Raw genomic sequence first — 18,262 nt, forward strand, 5'->3', positions numbered from 1 at the left:
AAGTCAGTTATTTATATCTTTTGCTATAGTGTGTCAGTAAATATCAGTTTAAATCACACAGACTTAACTAGTCCCAACACACAATAGGCTTTCCTGGGTCTACACACCAGACTGTACAGCAGTTAGAGTAGCTATACACAACAGTAAATATTTATACAACATTTGTCCCTGGTCTGCTGACCTTGCTTTCTCAAACACATCCACACTCAAATTTGCCCACCACAGATCATGCCCCAAGAAACCAGAATTCCCCACCAACCTCTTTCATGGTTCCTCTGGCACTCTGGGCCTGTGGGCATGGTGGGTGAAGCCAGATGTTTTGGGATTTGTTTAGCAGCTGATGTTTACCTGCAACATACTTTATTTACACAAACCGGTCACCTGGCTTACTAGTGCCACCCCTGCCTGGCACTGCTCTTCCAACATCCTTTTCTATTAATAGCTTGCTCTGTGTGTGTGTGTCATTCATCATGGTCCAAATGGGCCCCTCTGTAGGCTGCTCTGTCCCTATAATCCCTCCCATTTCTTATCTGGGTCAGCTTGACTAATTTACTTGCACATAGGTGTGATCTGTGCCAAGGAGAATTGATAATTACTTACCTCTCCCTTTATCACTTTGAGAATCCGTTATATTAACTTCAACAGTGCAATGATAAAGAGGATGAGAAGATAAAGAAATATATTGGATGCAAGATCTAGGAGCTTTTGTAGAAAGCATTTACTGAGATGAAATGTGATTTATGTCTGTATTTATTGAGTTCATAATATTAAGAAAACACACTGTAAACTGTTAGAAATCTAAACGTCCTCCTCAGTCTAAAAAGATTGTTTATTGACACTAAATTACAAAATGGTTTGTTCTCTCATTCTTGGATTTCTGGAATCATAAAGCCAAATGCATAAATGTGAGTTGTTTTGCATGTTAATCACGCTTAGAGCTGCACTATAAATTGTTAAAAGATTGTGATCTCAATTTAAACAGCCATGCAATCATATTCCTAAATGACAACAATATGGCTCTGTCTATTAAACCTTTTGACAAGTAGCCTATGATCACAGCAGAACATTCAAATCTGTGTTTGGTGCTGCCGCTGAGCCAGAGAAAGCAGTTGTCATGAATAGTTATGAAACAGCTATAGAAACAGTCTTTTCAACCACATGGTATCATTATTTCTGTGTTACAATAATTCAAAAGATCACAGAAGTATTGGAATAAAAGTTTATAAATCGGATGTAAACCCTGATTATTATTATATACAGTGGCTTCTCCTTTTCCTAGTGATATTTAGCACCAGTTCACAGGAAGTTACGATTTTGTTCTCTTCGACTCACTGGATGGAAATGCTGCTTCATTCACAAATGTTTTATGCGATATTCCAATTTTGCGCATAAGTTAAATTCACAACTCTGAATAGACACATAGCTATTGAATCATTTATTCAAGAGATTCATTCAAAAACACTGTTTCATACAGTAATGAAACAAGTGAAGTCTTTATGAGTGAGTCATTGAATCATTCATTTAAAAAAATATATTTTTTAATATTTTTAAACACTGCCGCAATTAACATTTTTTCAGAACCTAATAAAGTACGTTATTTTTAGTTGTCCATTCAGAATCGTGGGAGAATCGTGATTTCTATAAACTAATACTAGTCTAACTAATATAAAGTTAAAACTTTAAAAACAATAATTAAATAACAAATTAAAAGCACAAGCACGAATAACACAAGAGAAAAAAGATACAAATTAAATAAACATTACTTTACAGTGTTTGTGAGAACTGAATTACTGTATGAAGTAAATATATATAGATACAGAAGTTATTTAGTTAAAAGCAGTGAGTGATTCTCTTTTTCTTTTGTTGTTTGGTTAACATTATTAACAGAAGGTATATAAGGCTGCTTTCACTTTAAGACCTAATGCACAGATCCGTTATGTTGACGCACATCCGATATTTTCTTAACTGTTTTCGTTCACTCAAGACATAACTGACTGTGTTTACATGGATACTCATCAAGATGGGTATTTTGACATAATTTTGTGTGTACTGACTGAGAGGCAACTTTCTGTGTGCATGCACAGAAACGATCTAACACAGCGTGCGAGTACCGAATGAAGTTACTTTCATAGCATCTTGTGCTTGAATGGCTTGAAATCATTTGAATGTTTAAACTGATGAGACTTAAAAACACCTGAAAATTATAAACTTTCTTGAAGCAGTACTGGCTTGATTTCTCAGATAGGTGACCATTTCTCAAAATGGTCTACAACCGCCCCTGGTATACAGTGATGACTGTCACGGCCGGCTCAGAGAGGGAGGCAACGAGATAACAAAAATGAATCAAAAATATTTATTAACAAAAATTAAGTTTACAACTCATAATAATTAACATGGAAAGCACTGCTAAGGAAAAGTAAATAAAGACTAAGTAAGTAACACAAAATAATGAACACATTCCAACTTAACAAACAGGCCTGCAAAAACATAAAGCCCCAAACTAAACTAATACATAAAGCAAACAAATCATCACAACAAAGCAACCCCAAACTAACAGAAAACCAGAGGGTAACAGAAGGGGGGCCAAATCAGAGAACCAAAAACTCTTAGATCCTACTCTGCAGGTGTTTCACATGATGATACCTCCTAAGTTCCGCCCCACAGACGGCTAAAGCAGAACGGGCCTAGACATGACAATGCATAATTTTATATTAGGAAAAAGGTGGAAACTGTATGAATGAACATTTCTTAAAGTGTAATAGCATAACAAAGGCCTCAATCTATGTTCGCCTAATGATATGTTTGCGATGTATGTATAAAGCCAATGTTCTTTCCCGACGCATCAAAATTACACAAGTAAGGCAGGAACAACTGTGTGGGGTCAGAGGGGCAGTCTGATTTCAAATTTGTTGTTGTAGGCTATTGTACAATAAAAATTTCCTCTGAAAATCTAGACAAATTGTAAGCATTAAGATGTCTACATTGCAAAAGAAAATGTATGTTCACACATTAAATATTATTTACAGCATGTATACTGGATGACGATTAAAGTAAAGAGTAAAGTAAAAGTAAAGTTAAGAGTGGGAACCCTGAGTTTGCTGTTTCTTACTAAGTGTGGAATCTGCTGCTGTTGTAAAGTTCTTTTAATTTCTTTCAGATCAAGTGACTAAAGTTAATTTTTCTCAAGGTCCCTTATTTCAACATTTCAACATGGATTGTTTTGTAAACTTGTCTTAAGAGGTTGGTTTTGAAGACAATGTACAGTGCAGATTCAATTATATTGAACACATTTCAATTTCAAAGAGTCATCTTCTATATAGAAATCTTAAAAGCACAGCAGCAAAAAAAATCACCTTTCTCATCCATTTAAATGGGCAGAGAGGAGGTGAATGAAAAGTCAGAAAAACAAAATAGTTTTCTGCATTAAAAAAAAAAACTGTAACAAAGGGGGAAAAAGGTAAATGATAAAATACATTTCGTCACCTTGGAATTATAAGGTTCTAGCAAGGTTATAGCAAAAATGATATGGGGAAAATGTCTCTCATAGAACGGGTCAAATGCAGATAGAACCTTCTAATTCTAAAAAATAAAAAATACTTTCCGCTTGGAATTATAAGGTTCTATCTTGCAAAACATTATTTGATGCAATATTTTTCAAGAGAAGCAAACAGTTTACTTATAATTTGTTTTAAAACATAAAATTAGTGTTGTAAGACTGAAAGTAGCTTCTGTAATACATCTGACCATGACTTTATTCCACAGAAAGTGGGACAGGTAAAATAGCTTTCTGTCTAGACATCAGTACGGCTGAAATAACAAGCTAATGTTTATTGTTGTATTTAGGACCCCATCAATTAAATTGTTGACTGTTGTCCTTTAAGGCTTAATATTGTAAAATTTTTAGACATTTTAAAAAGCTGCAAGAAAACAGACAATGTTTTAGCAAAGGTGTTTCATAGATAAGTTTAATAAACATTGAAAAATGTTTCACTGACTATATATGAAAATATTTCACATTTAAAATATTTAAATGATTTCAACTCTGCAACAACTCAGCTTTAACCTCACGCACGAGCAGATCCATTTCTTCACTAGAGAAGCATTCAGTTTTTCCGCTTGCAAATTCCGCCATGTAGATTGCGAATCCGCCATGGCGCGAGCGCAACTGGCTTTTAAAGGGAATGGGAGATGAGACTCTGATTGGTTTATTGCACGTTACGCCCAAAACACACCCATTACTCATTAAGAGAGTAGGGACAACTCTTTTAGACCATGCGGCGACCATTTTTCCCATCCTTAAACTAGCAAAAGTGGATTCGGACATGCCCAAAGTGCACTTGTGTCGTGCGCTTTAGTCCATGCGCTTAGATCGTTAAAATAGGGCCCTAAAATTCCATGGGGGGGATATGATATCATTCCTTTAAAACTCTATATTAAGGACTTAAAGACTGCCTTGATACTCAGTGGCATGTTTTCAATATATCGACAGATAAATTTGCCAGTTGAAAACATTATTAGTGTGAATCTTTTGCATACCACCATGTAAAATACATAACAAATATCTCTGAAGCTTTAACTCATAAACCATTATGGTATTGAGTAAAATGAGTCCTCAAGCGATGCTGGTAAGTCAAGGTTTGTCCTCTTCAAACACATCTCTATTTATTTTCAAGGAGTTCTGACATGCTTCTTCTTTTACTTTTATCCTTTCATCCAACGGTGGAGGATTAATTGCTACATGTATCACATTTATAATTACCTCTTCTGCTTTTGTTCCCACAGTATGAGGAAGCAACCCAAAGAGAGACCAGCTCCAACCAACCTTATGGTGAGTTTCTTTTCCTCGCTTTTACTCTCCCTCCCCCCAAAAAAAGTCCAAATCAACCTTCAAGAGGTTTAGAACATGAAACATGAAATGCCAATTATTCGATTGACAGAGTAAGTGAATGGGTGTATTTGATTGTAGGAAGGCTTTTGTTAGGACTCTGTGTAAGGGTTTGTGTAAAACCTTGACCTTTTTTTCTTCTGTTTTTTGCTTGAAAACTTCATCTATCCTGTTTTAGATACTCCACTAATCTGTACCATGCATGCAAGTTCTCTGACCGTCAGGCTATTGATGTGAATTTTGTAAAGGTTGTGTATCCTTTGACACCTCTGCTCTGGATTCAATTGAGGAAGGACAAAAAAAGCAGCCGAGTGCATTTGTTCTGCATTATTGGGAGGATGCTGTGTGTATGTTTGTGAAGGGCGCATGAGTATTCAGATAAAAAGCTCTTGGATAAAAAGTTGCGTGAGCATTATGCAATTAAACCCCTCCAAATGTTTCCATTTTAACATCTTTTAAAAAAACATGTATACATTTTAATGTTCTTGGAAATATAAACACTTCTTTGAGGCTTCTGTCATTTTATATAAAAGGGATGAGGAGGAGAAAAATGTACAGGAACTTTTACCAATGTGAAGTTTGAGATTGTCAGTCAGAGGTTAATTAAAGGCTATAAAAAGCTTTTAATGTTAAAAAAAATTCTGGTCAGTGGGATTTCTAATGCATTTCTTAGCTCTCTAAATTAGAGATTAAAAATAATTCACATAGTCAAAATCAAACAGAATCCCCCTTTTGAACACAAGGGAGGGTGTAGGGGGGTTTTTTTGTTTGGAAAATTTTATATATTTATATAATCAAAATATTTGATTATAATCAAAATATATGATTTATAAACATTTGCAAATTATACATTTTGATGTTTAATTTTGTGGAAATTGTCAGGTTGTATAAAGTAAAGTTATTTATTTATTTATTGCACATTGTGTCCTCATCCAAAAAGGAAACTTATAAATATTGTCTCATTTCTAAGACTCAGGCTTAAATGAAATACTTGATTCATCCACTGGAATTTTGAGTCTCATCCCAGGCTAAATCTGTGTCTGGAAAATCAGCCCACAGGCTCTAGTGCTTATTTACTCAAAAACTCAAAAATGCTGTGTCCCATCTCCCTTCTGTCTTTGTGCCACTTGGAGCAACTTAAACTCTCCCATAGGCTGGAGTGATATAATCTGAGGTTGTGTGTCGGCTCACACTATCACAGAAGTTAGCACTCAGAGCCTTTAAAAGCTGTCAGCACAGCAGCTGGATTTTGTCAGCACCATGGACAGCGCAGTCCATAGAGATCTATGGACACACTTTCAGCTGCACGTTGAATGTGTGTGATACCTGTGCTTCAGTGTTTGCTCACTCATCGTCTAGTGATAGACAGACAGGCTCCACTTTCAATGATGCCTAGCATTTAACTCATCTTTCTGAGAATAGGTAAGAAATTTGTGGGATGTTCTTGTATCTTCTTCATCCTCTAATATCAGATGTCTGTTAATAAAACATGCTGTTTCTTTTGAATTTTTTTAGTGAAATGAATACTTTTTATTCAGCAAGGATAGACAGATCAAGTGACATTTAAAATTTTAAAAAAGATCTAAGAAAAAACTCAAATATGTTTAAAAGAAATGTTCTTTTGAACTTTTTATTCATCAAAAAATCCTGAATCATGTTTTCACATAAAGTTGAAGCAGCACAACTGTTTTCAACATTGATAATAAAAGGAAATGTTTCTTGAGCATCATCTTAGCATTTAGAATGATTTCTGAAGGATCATGTGACACTGAAGACTGGAATAATGGCTGCCGAAAATTCAGCTTTGCCATCGCAGGAATAAATTACATTTTAAAATATATTATTAAAAAACTGAAAGAAAAATAACTTAATTCAACTTTGCTTTGTCACTTTTTTTTTTTTACTCAATTCTGGAGATCCAGGAATATTATTTTCTATTTATAAGTCTATAACATGTAAAGCTTTTAGTTTTAGTTAGATGCAGTGCAGTGATTGACATCTTTCTCCCTCATTGTCAGTCAGCCTTTTAGCACCTTTTGTCCCCTCCTGGCCTTTGCCAGCCGACCCCCACCCCCTTTCCCTGCGGGCTGTCCAGGGGGCTCAGCTGCAGCAGATTTGAGCCTCAGCCAGGGACAAAAAGCTGAAAGAGTCCTACCAACTCGCAGAATCTGCCACAGCGCTCCTATATCCACCCCCACGTTTCCTGATTACGTGGGCTGATGAGCTAAGGAGCGATTGCTTGTGTTCATGTGTTTTAAGACTCATGGGAGTGGCTCTTAAAAAGACACAGTCCCGATGAATGCCAGCGGCCTGTGCCGTGGGGATTCAGATGAGAACAGGCTTTGAAAGCCCTCTGACACCGCTCTGATGACTTGTTTACACATTAGCGCGCCGAGGAGCTTCTTGAACTCCCCGGAGGGTAATCCTACCTTTTAGCTCTCTGATACTGTGTCTGTCTGTCATCCCTCCTTCCCACCCACCCCCTTGAGAATGGGGGGTCTTCAAAGCTGCTGGACTCTCTTTGCCACAAAGACTTGATCAAATGTTAGAGCTCAGAGAATCTGAATAAATCAATCAATTTCACTTTAGCTCAGACAGTTTTTAAAGTCTGACAAAAGTCACCGTATATGGGCTTTGTCTTTATATTAGGGATGGGAAGTCTAAAGGAATTTAATGGAATTATTAATTCCTCTTAATAATTATGGTTGTACATTAATGTAATACAGTTTCATTAATAATTCATGGAATTAATCCATTCCATTAATGACTATTTTAATACTTTAAAAGGATTAAATGTATGGAAAGAAAATAATCCAGTTGCATGGATCCATCCATCCATCCATCCATCCATCCTAATTTAGAGAGCTAAAGGCCGGGACACACCAACCTGACGACAAAGAACTAGCGGCAACTAAAGCCGACGGCTACGTGGGAAAAAAAATATGTGCTTGAACACACCGAAAGAACTTCAGCCGACTCTCAACTAGCATGCGCATTCTGCGTCTCCGTATAAAGGAGATAACTGTCTATTTAAGCAGATATACAGTCCACTCCAAAAGTATTGGAACAGTGAGGACTATTCCTTTATTTTTTCTGTAGACTGAAAACATTTAGGTTTGACATCAAACAATTTATATGAGACAAAAGATCAACATTTCAGCTTTTATTTCCAGGTATTTACATCTGGATCTGATACACAACTTAGAAGATATAACCTTTTGTTTGAACCCACCCATTTCTCATGTGACCAAAAGTATTGGAACATGTGACTGACAGGTGTGTTTTGTTGCCCTGGTGTGTCCTATTACATTGATTATTCAAACAATAAATAGCACTAAATGTCTGCACTCAGTTTCGGATTTGGGTTTTGCCTGTGCAGACTGCATTTATAGTTAGACGTGTAACCAACATGAAAACCAGAGAGCTGTCTATGGGTGAAAAACAAGCAATTGTGAAGCTGATAGAAGATGGAAAATCAATCAGAGCCATTGCACAAACATTGACCATAGCAAGTACAACCATTTGGAATGTCCTGAAGAAGAAAGAAACCACTGGTGTACTAAGTAACAGACCTCGAATGGGTAGACCAAGAAAAACATCAGCTTTTGACTGTTGAGAGCTGTAAAGAAAGACCCTAAAACAACTGTTAGTGACATCAGCAACAACCTCAAGAGGGCAGGAGTGAAGGTATCACAGTCTACTGTCCGCAGAAGACTTCATGAACAAAAGTACAGAGGCTACACCAGAAGATGCAAACCTCTCATTAGCAAGAAGAATAAGAAGGCCAGGCTGGAATTTGCCAAAAACTACAGAGACAAGCCTCAAACATTCTGGGGCAAAGTTTTATGGACTGATGAGACAAAGATTAACCTCTACCAAAGTGATGGAAAGGCTAAAGTTTGGACTAAACATACAAGCTCGTCTGTGAAACACGGTGGAGGTAATGTCATGGCTTGGACTTGCATGGCTTCTTCTGGGACGGGCTCCTTGATCTTCATTGATGATGTAACACATGATGGCAACAGCAAAATGAACTCTGAAGTGCACAGAAACATTTTGTCTGCCAATTTACAGAAAAATGCAACCAAACTGATTGGGAGATCCTTCATCATGCAGCAAGATAATGACCCAAAACACAGTGCCAAAGCAACAAAGGAGTTCATCAGGGGCAAAAAGTGGAAGGTTTTAGACTGGCCAAGTCAATCTCCAGACTTAAACCCTATAGAGCATGCATTTTACCTGCTAAAAAAGAGACTGAAGGGAGTAACCCCCCAAAACAAACAACAACTGAAAGAGGCTGCAGTGGAAGCCTGGAAAAGCATTACAAAAGAAGAATGCAAAAGTTTGGTGATGTCAATGGGTCATAGGCTTGATGCAGTTATTGCAAGCAAAGGACTTTCAACTAAATATTAAGTCTTATTCACTGTAATCTATTTTAAGTTAATCTGTTCCAATACTTTTGGTCACATGAGAAATGGGTGGGTTCAAACAAAAGGTTATATCTTCTAAGTTGTGTATCAGATCCAGATGTAAATACCTGGAAATAAAAGCTGAAATGTTGATCTTTTGTCTCATATAAATTGTTTGATGTCAAACCCAAATGTTTTCAGTCTACAAAAAAAAAAAATAAAGGAATAGTCCTCACTGTTCCAATACTTCTGGAGGGGACTGTATATTTCTGTATTTGTCATTCGAAAACTGTCTGTGCCGTCATGACTTATTTGCTTGCTTTCATAACTTTTGCTTACATTCTCTTGAACTGACTTGTTTGCTATACTGAACAGCCAATCAGAGTTCTCTCTCTCTCCGACGGCCCGACGCTGATTCAACATGTCGAAACGGCTGAAAAAAACTGACGAGGACCAACTTCAGCCGACGGTGCAGAACACACTGAGAAAACCAACGCACAAAAACTACCCGACGGCCGACCGTCGGCTTGGTGTGTTCCGTGCTTTACAGATGCATCAGAAATCCCACTGACCAAATTTTTTTTTATAGCTTTTAATTAACCTCTGACTGACAATCTCAACAAACTTCACATTGGTAAAAGTTCCTGTAGATCGTTCTCCTTATGATCCCTTGTATATTACCTGACAGAAGAAGCCTCAGAGAAGTGTTTATTCACTTAGTTCTGAATAAGAACAGGTTGTTGGCTTCCGAGCCCTAAGCAATATTGTGTTTTCAGTTTTCTGTTTGAAACACAGACCTCTTTTAGAGATCTGTTGGAGAAATCTTTGGGCGTTTTTAAGGTGTTTGTGTTTGATAGGTGTTGGTAGCCAACCCTCCCATCTCACTCACAGTTTTAATGTTAGCTTAACTATAAGTGATGTAGACCTACCCTGCAGCTTTTTAATCCAGATAGATGGTCTGTCCCATGGTGACTGCTGAATTAAAAGATCAGCATTTATGAAATCTTAACATTGTCATATACATCGTCCTGTATCCAGTGGGAGCAGGTCGTTAGTATGCAAATCTGAAAAGACCTAGTTATTACTCCGACTTCTTCACCTTCCTTACTCTGTGTCTCTCTCTCGTGTTTTCTCTCGGCTTCAATATCGGCCTTACACACACACACGCGCACACACACACACAGTGACACGCATTACGCCGGGCTGTCGCTGTTCACCAACACATTCTAATGAGGTGATGACCAACCACTTGTTATAATTGCTTTGGACTCCTTTTAATTTTCAAGCTTATTAATCATATGTAGAGTTATTTAAAATTGCATAAATTAATCTTAGATTAAAAAGCCTTTAACAGACTCAAAACAATTAAAGAGAGAGGTGAGATTTCCCCTGGGTTTGGCAGTTTTACTTTAATAGAGAATTCAGGTGATTATCACACTTTGATATGGGGCTGTGATTAATGTAGCCACACTTTTAAATGAGATTTTCCCATTTATTTATTTTTTTGTTCACGTGTTGGAGAGGTAATGCAGGAAGACGATAATGACCTAACTAACAGAGTATTTATACTGCCTCTCCACTCTGAAAGTGTGCTAAGCTAGCAGCAGGTGGGTTAATTAATGGAGGTCCTGTTTCTGGCATGCTCTAGCACACACACATACACAGAACAGAGGGACACACAGGTGGTGCGCTTTGTGTGTTTGTGATCCGTCTCAGCTCATCCAAACATACTGGTGACCATCTAAGCTCTGATTTATTTCAGGTCATCAGACACACACCCAAATGTATGGGTTTGCATTAGTTAGCAGATCAACTTGCGCTCTGCTAGATACATGCCTGTGCTCGACATTTATTGCTAATGTGCTCTGATTGTTTCTTCAGCTTTGGGCACTTTTATGTCTGAGGGGTTGGTTTTATTAAAGATTTTCGGATTTTGTTATATGAAGATTACATTTAAAGGGTTAGTTCACCCAAAAATGAAAATGATCCGATGATTTTACTCGCCCTCAAGCCATCCTGGGCTTCTTTCAGTCAAACACAATCGGAGTTATATTAAAAACATATTCTGGCTCTTCCAAGCTTTATAATGGGAGTGAATAGGAACCGAGATTTTGAAGCCCAAAAAAACACATCATAAAAATAATCCATACGGCTCCAGGAGGTTAATAAAGGCCTTCTGAAGCGAAGCAATGAATTTTTGTAAGACAAATATCCATATTTATAACTTTATATGCTAAAATCACTGGCTTCCATATGCGAGACGATTCCAGTGAAAGAGTGCACTTTGACCTGACGCATGACGGATTGATGAACGTGGAAGCGCAATGGATACACAGGTCACGAATAAGAAGTCTAAAATGAGAATTTTTAAAGAGAAATGTCGGAGTAGCTTGAGTTTGTTGCCCAGCACTATTTGTTTGAACCATGAGAGGCGTCTACTCTCACCTAAACTTAAGCTATGCCTACATCCTACGTCATACGCCGGAACTCGACTCTCTCATAAACACGCGGACAGACATTACCGGAAGCTAGTGATTCGTCTGTGATGTTATAAATATGGATATTTTTCTTACAAAAAAGTATCGCTTCACTTTGCTTCAGAAGGCCTGGAGCCGTATGGATTACTTTTATGATGGATGTGCTTTTTTGGGCTTCAAAATATCGGTTACTATTCACTCCCATTATAAAGCTTGGAAGAGAGACAATAATTTTTTTAATATAACTCTGATTGTGTTTGACTGAAAGTATATATACACCTAGCATGGCTTGAGGGTGACTAAATTATGGGATCATTTTTGGGTGAACTAACCCTTTATGCCTTAATTTATTTTTGCTACTTTTCAAAATGTCTTTTATGTACACATTTTTTTTTGTTTAAAATAGTGACAATCTAAATAAATGAAGTGATTTTAATATTTATTGTGTGAAAAAGGTTTATATCAATTAAACAAAATATGGCTACCACACAGTTGAAGCATCATTTCCAAAATACAGTAATTTTGCCTCTGATCAAGTTTTTTGAGAAGTTAGTGTACTTCAAATATATGAGATGTGTGAGAGGGAAAAAAGAAAAATCAAGTTAAATATCGCTTGCGAGTTGCTTGTTTATTCATATGTGTCATCCCTGTTAAACTGTAATTGTCAAATTATGCAAAACGTATTAAAGTTTGTGTATTTAAATGAAAACAGCCTTACAGCAAGAGTTAGTCATTTTATTTAAAATATTATTTCCATCACTGAGTGTTATTAAACCATATTAGAGGATGGAACCATATTACCTGTGGTGGAAATGTTCGTTACTTTCAGGGGGAAAGAAAGGACAGAATTTCTGCTGTGTTACATGTATTTGACATTATTAGTTGGCAAATTTTAAGTAGTAAAAGCATAAAAAGTGTTTAAAGAGACTGTATTTCTAAGTTGAAAAGTGCCCATAGTTGAAGAATTATTACATGAATTCCCTCCATTCTCCCTGGCCTCTTCTGTCAGATCGTAAAGCAGGCTATCGCTGGGGTCAGACCCTCACCCGAGCAAAGGCAGAGCTGCATGTCACTGCAGCAGGTCTGGATGCGGAGCTGGCACCGAGAGTTCGGCTGCCCAGGCTGTGTGATTGATGAGATGGGTGGCTGGTAGAGCCGCCCCTCAGGACTGCCCTTTCCAGCACTCCAGCACTGAGAGTGATTAACCTCACTGTGGCACAGGCAGAGCTCACCATTAAGAGGACAGAACGATTGATGGTATAGCGTTGTCCTCGTTGAGAGAGAAAGAAAGAAATAATGAGAGAAGATGATGGGTTGGTAAAAGGCTATGAGAAGATCATCAAAGGTGTTGAGTCTGCATCAACTGAACATAAGATTAAGAAACATTTGTTGCTTGTTTACCGATGAGAAGTTTTTCTTGGATGTGTGTCTGATTTTTTTTTTTTCAGCTTCAGTTCAATTTAGCTTTTTTCCATCTTGGGGTTCTTTGTATGTCTCCTCATTGGGGCTTCCTAATGATTTTGCGTTTCAATCACTGTCATTCAATTGTAAGTTGAAGTATTTAATACAAAGTCAGTACTTCAGAGGATTTGTGGCAGAAAAAAAAATAGAGCTGACGTGCTCATTTACACTGCTCAATCTGTCACTGTTCATCTCTGTTGAACATGGAGAGGAAAATCAGTAGGAATCACCTTGGCATGCACATGATTGACACCCTTCTCATTTTTATGATACATTCTAGTGAGATTTGTCATGTTTCAGAATGATTTGCTTGCTGTGTAAATAGCAGCCCATAATTTTGGCGTCTTTGAGCAAGTGTACGTAATTGTTGTTCACCCTCTATTACTAATTTGTATTGCTGTTATGTATCAGTGAATAAAAATAATTTATTTATCTGCCTTATTCTGTTTTTCAGGATCACCCCTTTATTGTGCAATATAATGACGGCAACACTGAGGTCGTGTCCATGTGGGTATGCCGCAGCCTAGAGGACCGCAAAGCCCAGCAGGCCCAGAGACTCATGTGAACAACATTGGCACAGGATGGAATTTTGGGAGATGGTGTCCACATTTCCTCACTTTATATTTCTGAATGTAGAAAAGCAGCAGCTGAACTTGCAGCACTTCTTCCCATGCTAGAGTTTAACGGTGCACGGTGAGACAACTGCTACAAGTCTAATGCAGATTATGCTAGCATCCTGCACCCAAGCATTTTAACCATGTGTATTGGTTTGCATTGATGCAAATGTTTAACTTTGTTCTTCTGCAGTGGGTTTCTTTTCACTTTTTGTGCAGATTCCAAAGTAAATGTTTTCACAGAAGATCTTTGCGGGGGGCTGTTGCTCGCTCGACTCGATTTAAGTAAAAAATAGTGTCTCTGTCTGTACTTAAAGCCACAGTCTGGTTTTGCCAAAACATTGTGGGCACGTCATAAATCATCTCGAGTTCAGTGAAACATTACAGTTTTCAAATATATGGGGTTGTGTCAAGCATTGCTCCCTGCTGCAGTGCAAGTCATGCTGCTGTTTTAAAAGCCACTTTTTGTTGGGTTTCACAGATGGCCTGCCACTTGTGGCAATAGCCCAATGAAATTAGAAAAATGTGATGCCTTGTTACAGTGGAAGGCAGTGGATGGCAGCTTGTGCAGATAAGCTTTTAGATGGTCCAGCAGTAGCCGACTGTAATGCTGCATTAGAGGCCTACAAGTTTCGTTCTTGGCCTCATCCTGTATAATCCCAGTTGTGAACTTTATTCAAGTGGTTCATGGGAATCAATTGCTTTGATTCATGACTTAATTCAGACTCATTTTGAAGTTTGTTTTATACACTTTTAACTCTATTTACAATACTGTTTAAAATGTTGGGGTCAGTAAGATATTTTCTTAAAGAAATGAATACTTTTATTCAACAAGGAAGCATTACAGGGTTAGTTCACCCAAAAATTATATCATTTATTACTCACCCTCATGTCGTTCCACACCTGTAAGACCTTCGTTCATCTTCAGAACATAAATTAAGATATTTTTGATAAAATCCGATGAGGCCTCCACTGACAGCAAGTTAATTAACACTTTCAAACACCCAGAAAGCTACTAAAGACATATTTAAAACAGTTCATGTGACTACAGTGGTTCAACCTTAAGCGACGAGAATACTTTTTGCGTGCCAAAAAAACAAAATAACGACTTTATTCAACAATATCTAGTAAGGATGCACTGATACTAGTATCGGTATCGGTACCGATACCGATACCAAGCGCATGTACTAGGCGGAATCGCGCTGAATGACACAGACCAGAAGCGCTCTCTCTCTCTCTCTTTCTTGCGTGCGATCCCAGTTCTCTCAGACAGCACGCCGATCGGTTCTCTTTGCGCCTGAATGGTCAATTGCACACATAATGTAGTTGTCAAAATGTTCATTGTGTGGAGTATCTCAAGTAAATACAGTCAGTTATGGCCGTAAGTGGACGTAAACAGGTGGGTGAAAACAGGATATGTGTCAGAGTATATTACATCCATGGATTCGGTTGCCTAATTAAATATTTGTCTGTCATTAATGCTAATAAAACAACAAAAGATGTTAAATAAATGTATATATAATACTGTATATATCATGAAATTAAATTTCTCATATCATGGTCATATTGCCCACTTGTTCTGTATTCCACCATGAGAAATCTGGTCACCCTAAGTTGTTTACATTGGTTCTTCACAGTGTTAGGTTATGAACATTTGCTCTGTAATATTAATTAGTTTTTGAAAGTTAAAAAAAGGTTTTTATTTCGTTTTTATTATGACTTTGGTTATTATGCCCTTTTATTGGACGCTGTGAAATTTGTGCTTTAAGTTTCTGACAAGCACATAAAAATTATTACTTTTTTCATTGGAGTAATAATAAAGAAGCTGTCCTACATTCATTAGTCTCACTGTGTTGTGCTTGGAAAACTGCCACATCAAACAAGGGGAAAAAAAAGAAATGTATATAGGCATCGGTATCGGCAAGTACCAGGAAAAAATATCTAGTGATGAGCGATTTCAAAACACTGCCTCATGAAGCTTCAAAGCTTTACAAATCTTTTGCTTCAAATCTGAGGTTCAGAGCGTGAATCAAACTGCCAAAGTCATGTGAACCATTGATATTTCGAAACACTTGACATAACAAAGCCTTTGTTTACAGAAATCACGTGACTTTGGTAGTTTGATACATGCTCCAAGCCAATGATTTGAAACAAAAGATTCGAAAAGCTCCGAAGCTTCATGAAGCAGTGTTTTGAAATCGCCCATTACTAGATATTGTTGAATAGAGCCGTTATTTTATTATTTTAGAGCACAAAAAGTATTCTCGTCACTTCATAACATTAAGATTGAACCACTGTAGTCACATGGACTGTTTTAAATATGTCCTTAGTAGCTTTCTGGGCATTGAAAGTGTAAATTAACTTGCTGTCAGTGGAGGCTTCACTTAGCCATCAGATTTGACCAAAAATATCTTAATTTTTGTTCTGAAGATGAACGAAGGTCTTACAGGTGTTGAACGATATGAGGGTGAGTAATTAATGACAGAATTTTCATTTTTAGGGTGAACTAACCCTTTAAATTAGTCAAAAGTCATCATAAAGACAAAGTTCAAAAAAGATTTAAATTTCAGATGCTGTTCTTTTGAAATTTTATCAAAGATTCCTGCAAAAATTATTATGGCTTCTTCCAAAATATTAAGCTACACAACTATTGTCAACATTGATAATATTAATACATTTCTTGAGGACCAAACCGGCATATTAAAATGATTTCTGAAGGATCATGTGACTGCTTTACCATCACAGGAATGCATTACATTTTAAAATATTATTAAAATAGAAAACAGCTATTCTAAATTGCAGTCATATTTCACAGTATTACTGTTTTTACTGTATTTTTAATCAAATAAATGTAGCTTTGGTGAGCAAAAGAGACTTCTCTCAAAAGCATTTTTAAAAAATCTTACTGACCCTAAACTTTTGAATGGTGTCCTACATTTCAGTTATACAGCAAATCAGATTTAGCCATTTGGAAAAGAAAACTTATGAAATTTAAAATAGAAAACTTATGAAATTAGCATCAGTTAGAAACCTGTGAATTCTCTTAGATCATATTAGCGCAGTCTTTAAGACAGTCTCAACAGAAGAATGCAAGAATGGCAATAGTGACTCATGAAGTCCCATAGCCCCACTTTAAGCCAGAATTCGCTTTTCTCCTCTACTTCATAAAATATTGAGCAAACTCCCAATACAACTGTGTGCATCTGAATTAAACGAAATTCACTTTTATCAAAGTCAATCAGCAACCTTCTTACATTAGACACTCCAAGCCATAACATCTGCCTTCTTTTCTGGTATTTTAGTAGCCATTTTAATGTCTCATCAGTATTACTGTAAAGTTTCAAATATATCTTTTTTATTTAGATATTGTGGTTCATCAGTGCCTGTGTCTGTTGAGAAAATATTCCGAATTATTACTCAATACGACTCAACACAGTGGAAGAAGAGAAGAGTTTTTCTATATAATGACGAATGTGTTTCTGAAAATGTAGTTGTCACATACCAAAGCCAAATACATTATATTGATAATTTTTTTTTTTTTTTTTTTTTTTTTTTTACTGTACTATAAGTTATATTTGTTGCTCCTTTTTTCTTATGTAGAACTATCTCAGATTAGTTTCTCAGATTATAAAGACATTTGGCCAAAACATAATCTATGAGAAACAAAAACAAATGTGACTACCTAATGCAGTTGAAGTGAGGTTTGCACATAAAGGTGAGTTTTCTAAATAAAACCTTTCAGATCTCATGGTTTCGTTTATCTGCTTTTTCTAACGTTTCCCTGTTTTTCAGGATAATCTGAACTGTATGATTTGTGAAGAAAACGTGCTCTAGCACACTTCTCAAAATCATGCAGCACGAGGTGTTTTCTCTGAATAAAACTCAGCTATGCAAGACCGTATAGATTTGACCAGGCAATGTTTGCGTCAATGTATTTACATTTGGTTATCTGCATTCTGAAAGACTATACTTAATTATTTATCTTATAAATAACTTAAACATAGTATTAAAAACCTACTTCCATCTTTAAAGACTCTATTCATTTAAACACACTCCTCTGGATTAGGTTTAGGTTTATCCCTCAGATGATTAGCATTACATAGTTTACACTTTGTGTGTTTGAAAGGATGGTATTTGATTACACATAATTCATTAGCGGTCATGGGATGCAGTTTTGGTCCAGTGTTTTCCGAGTGTTGGGGTCCGTACAGGATGACTACAATGAGGAGGACAGGAATCTGATACGGAGGTCGGAGTCACTCTCCTCTTCACATGAGTGCATATTGAACCGGATCAGTGTTAGTGTTCACTTACACAGTCCAACCTTAATGTTTACAATAACACCGTACGTCGGATGTAACATTATGGTGATCAATACAAAAAGCATAATGAATATCCAGATGGAATTTTTTATAT

The 18,262-nt window shown here is 36.8% G+C and overlaps 1 protein-coding gene across 2 annotated transcripts in view; it reads left to right on the forward strand.

The window, feature by feature from the left end:
- The window catches only part of map2k5 (mitogen-activated protein kinase kinase 5), a 69,699-nt gene extending 53,899 nt beyond the window's left edge, over positions 1 to 15,800 (forward strand). For both annotated transcript variants that reach the window (XM_067400733.1, XM_067400734.1), the window contains exons 21-22: positions 4,783 to 4,828; positions 13,687 to 15,800. In XM_067400733.1, coding sequence (XP_067256834.1) covers positions 4,783 to 4,828; positions 13,687 to 13,797 — 157 coding nt within the window. In that variant the 3' untranslated portion in view covers positions 13,798 to 15,800. The remainder of the gene's footprint in view (positions 1 to 4,782; positions 4,829 to 13,686) is intronic.
- Positions 15,801 to 18,262: the final 2,462 nt, after the last annotated feature.

This window comes from Chanodichthys erythropterus, chromosome 11, assembly GCF_024489055.1.
Source record: "Chanodichthys erythropterus isolate Z2021 chromosome 11, ASM2448905v1, whole genome shotgun sequence".
Lineage (NCBI taxonomy): Eukaryota > Metazoa > Chordata > Actinopteri > Cypriniformes > Xenocyprididae > Chanodichthys > Chanodichthys erythropterus.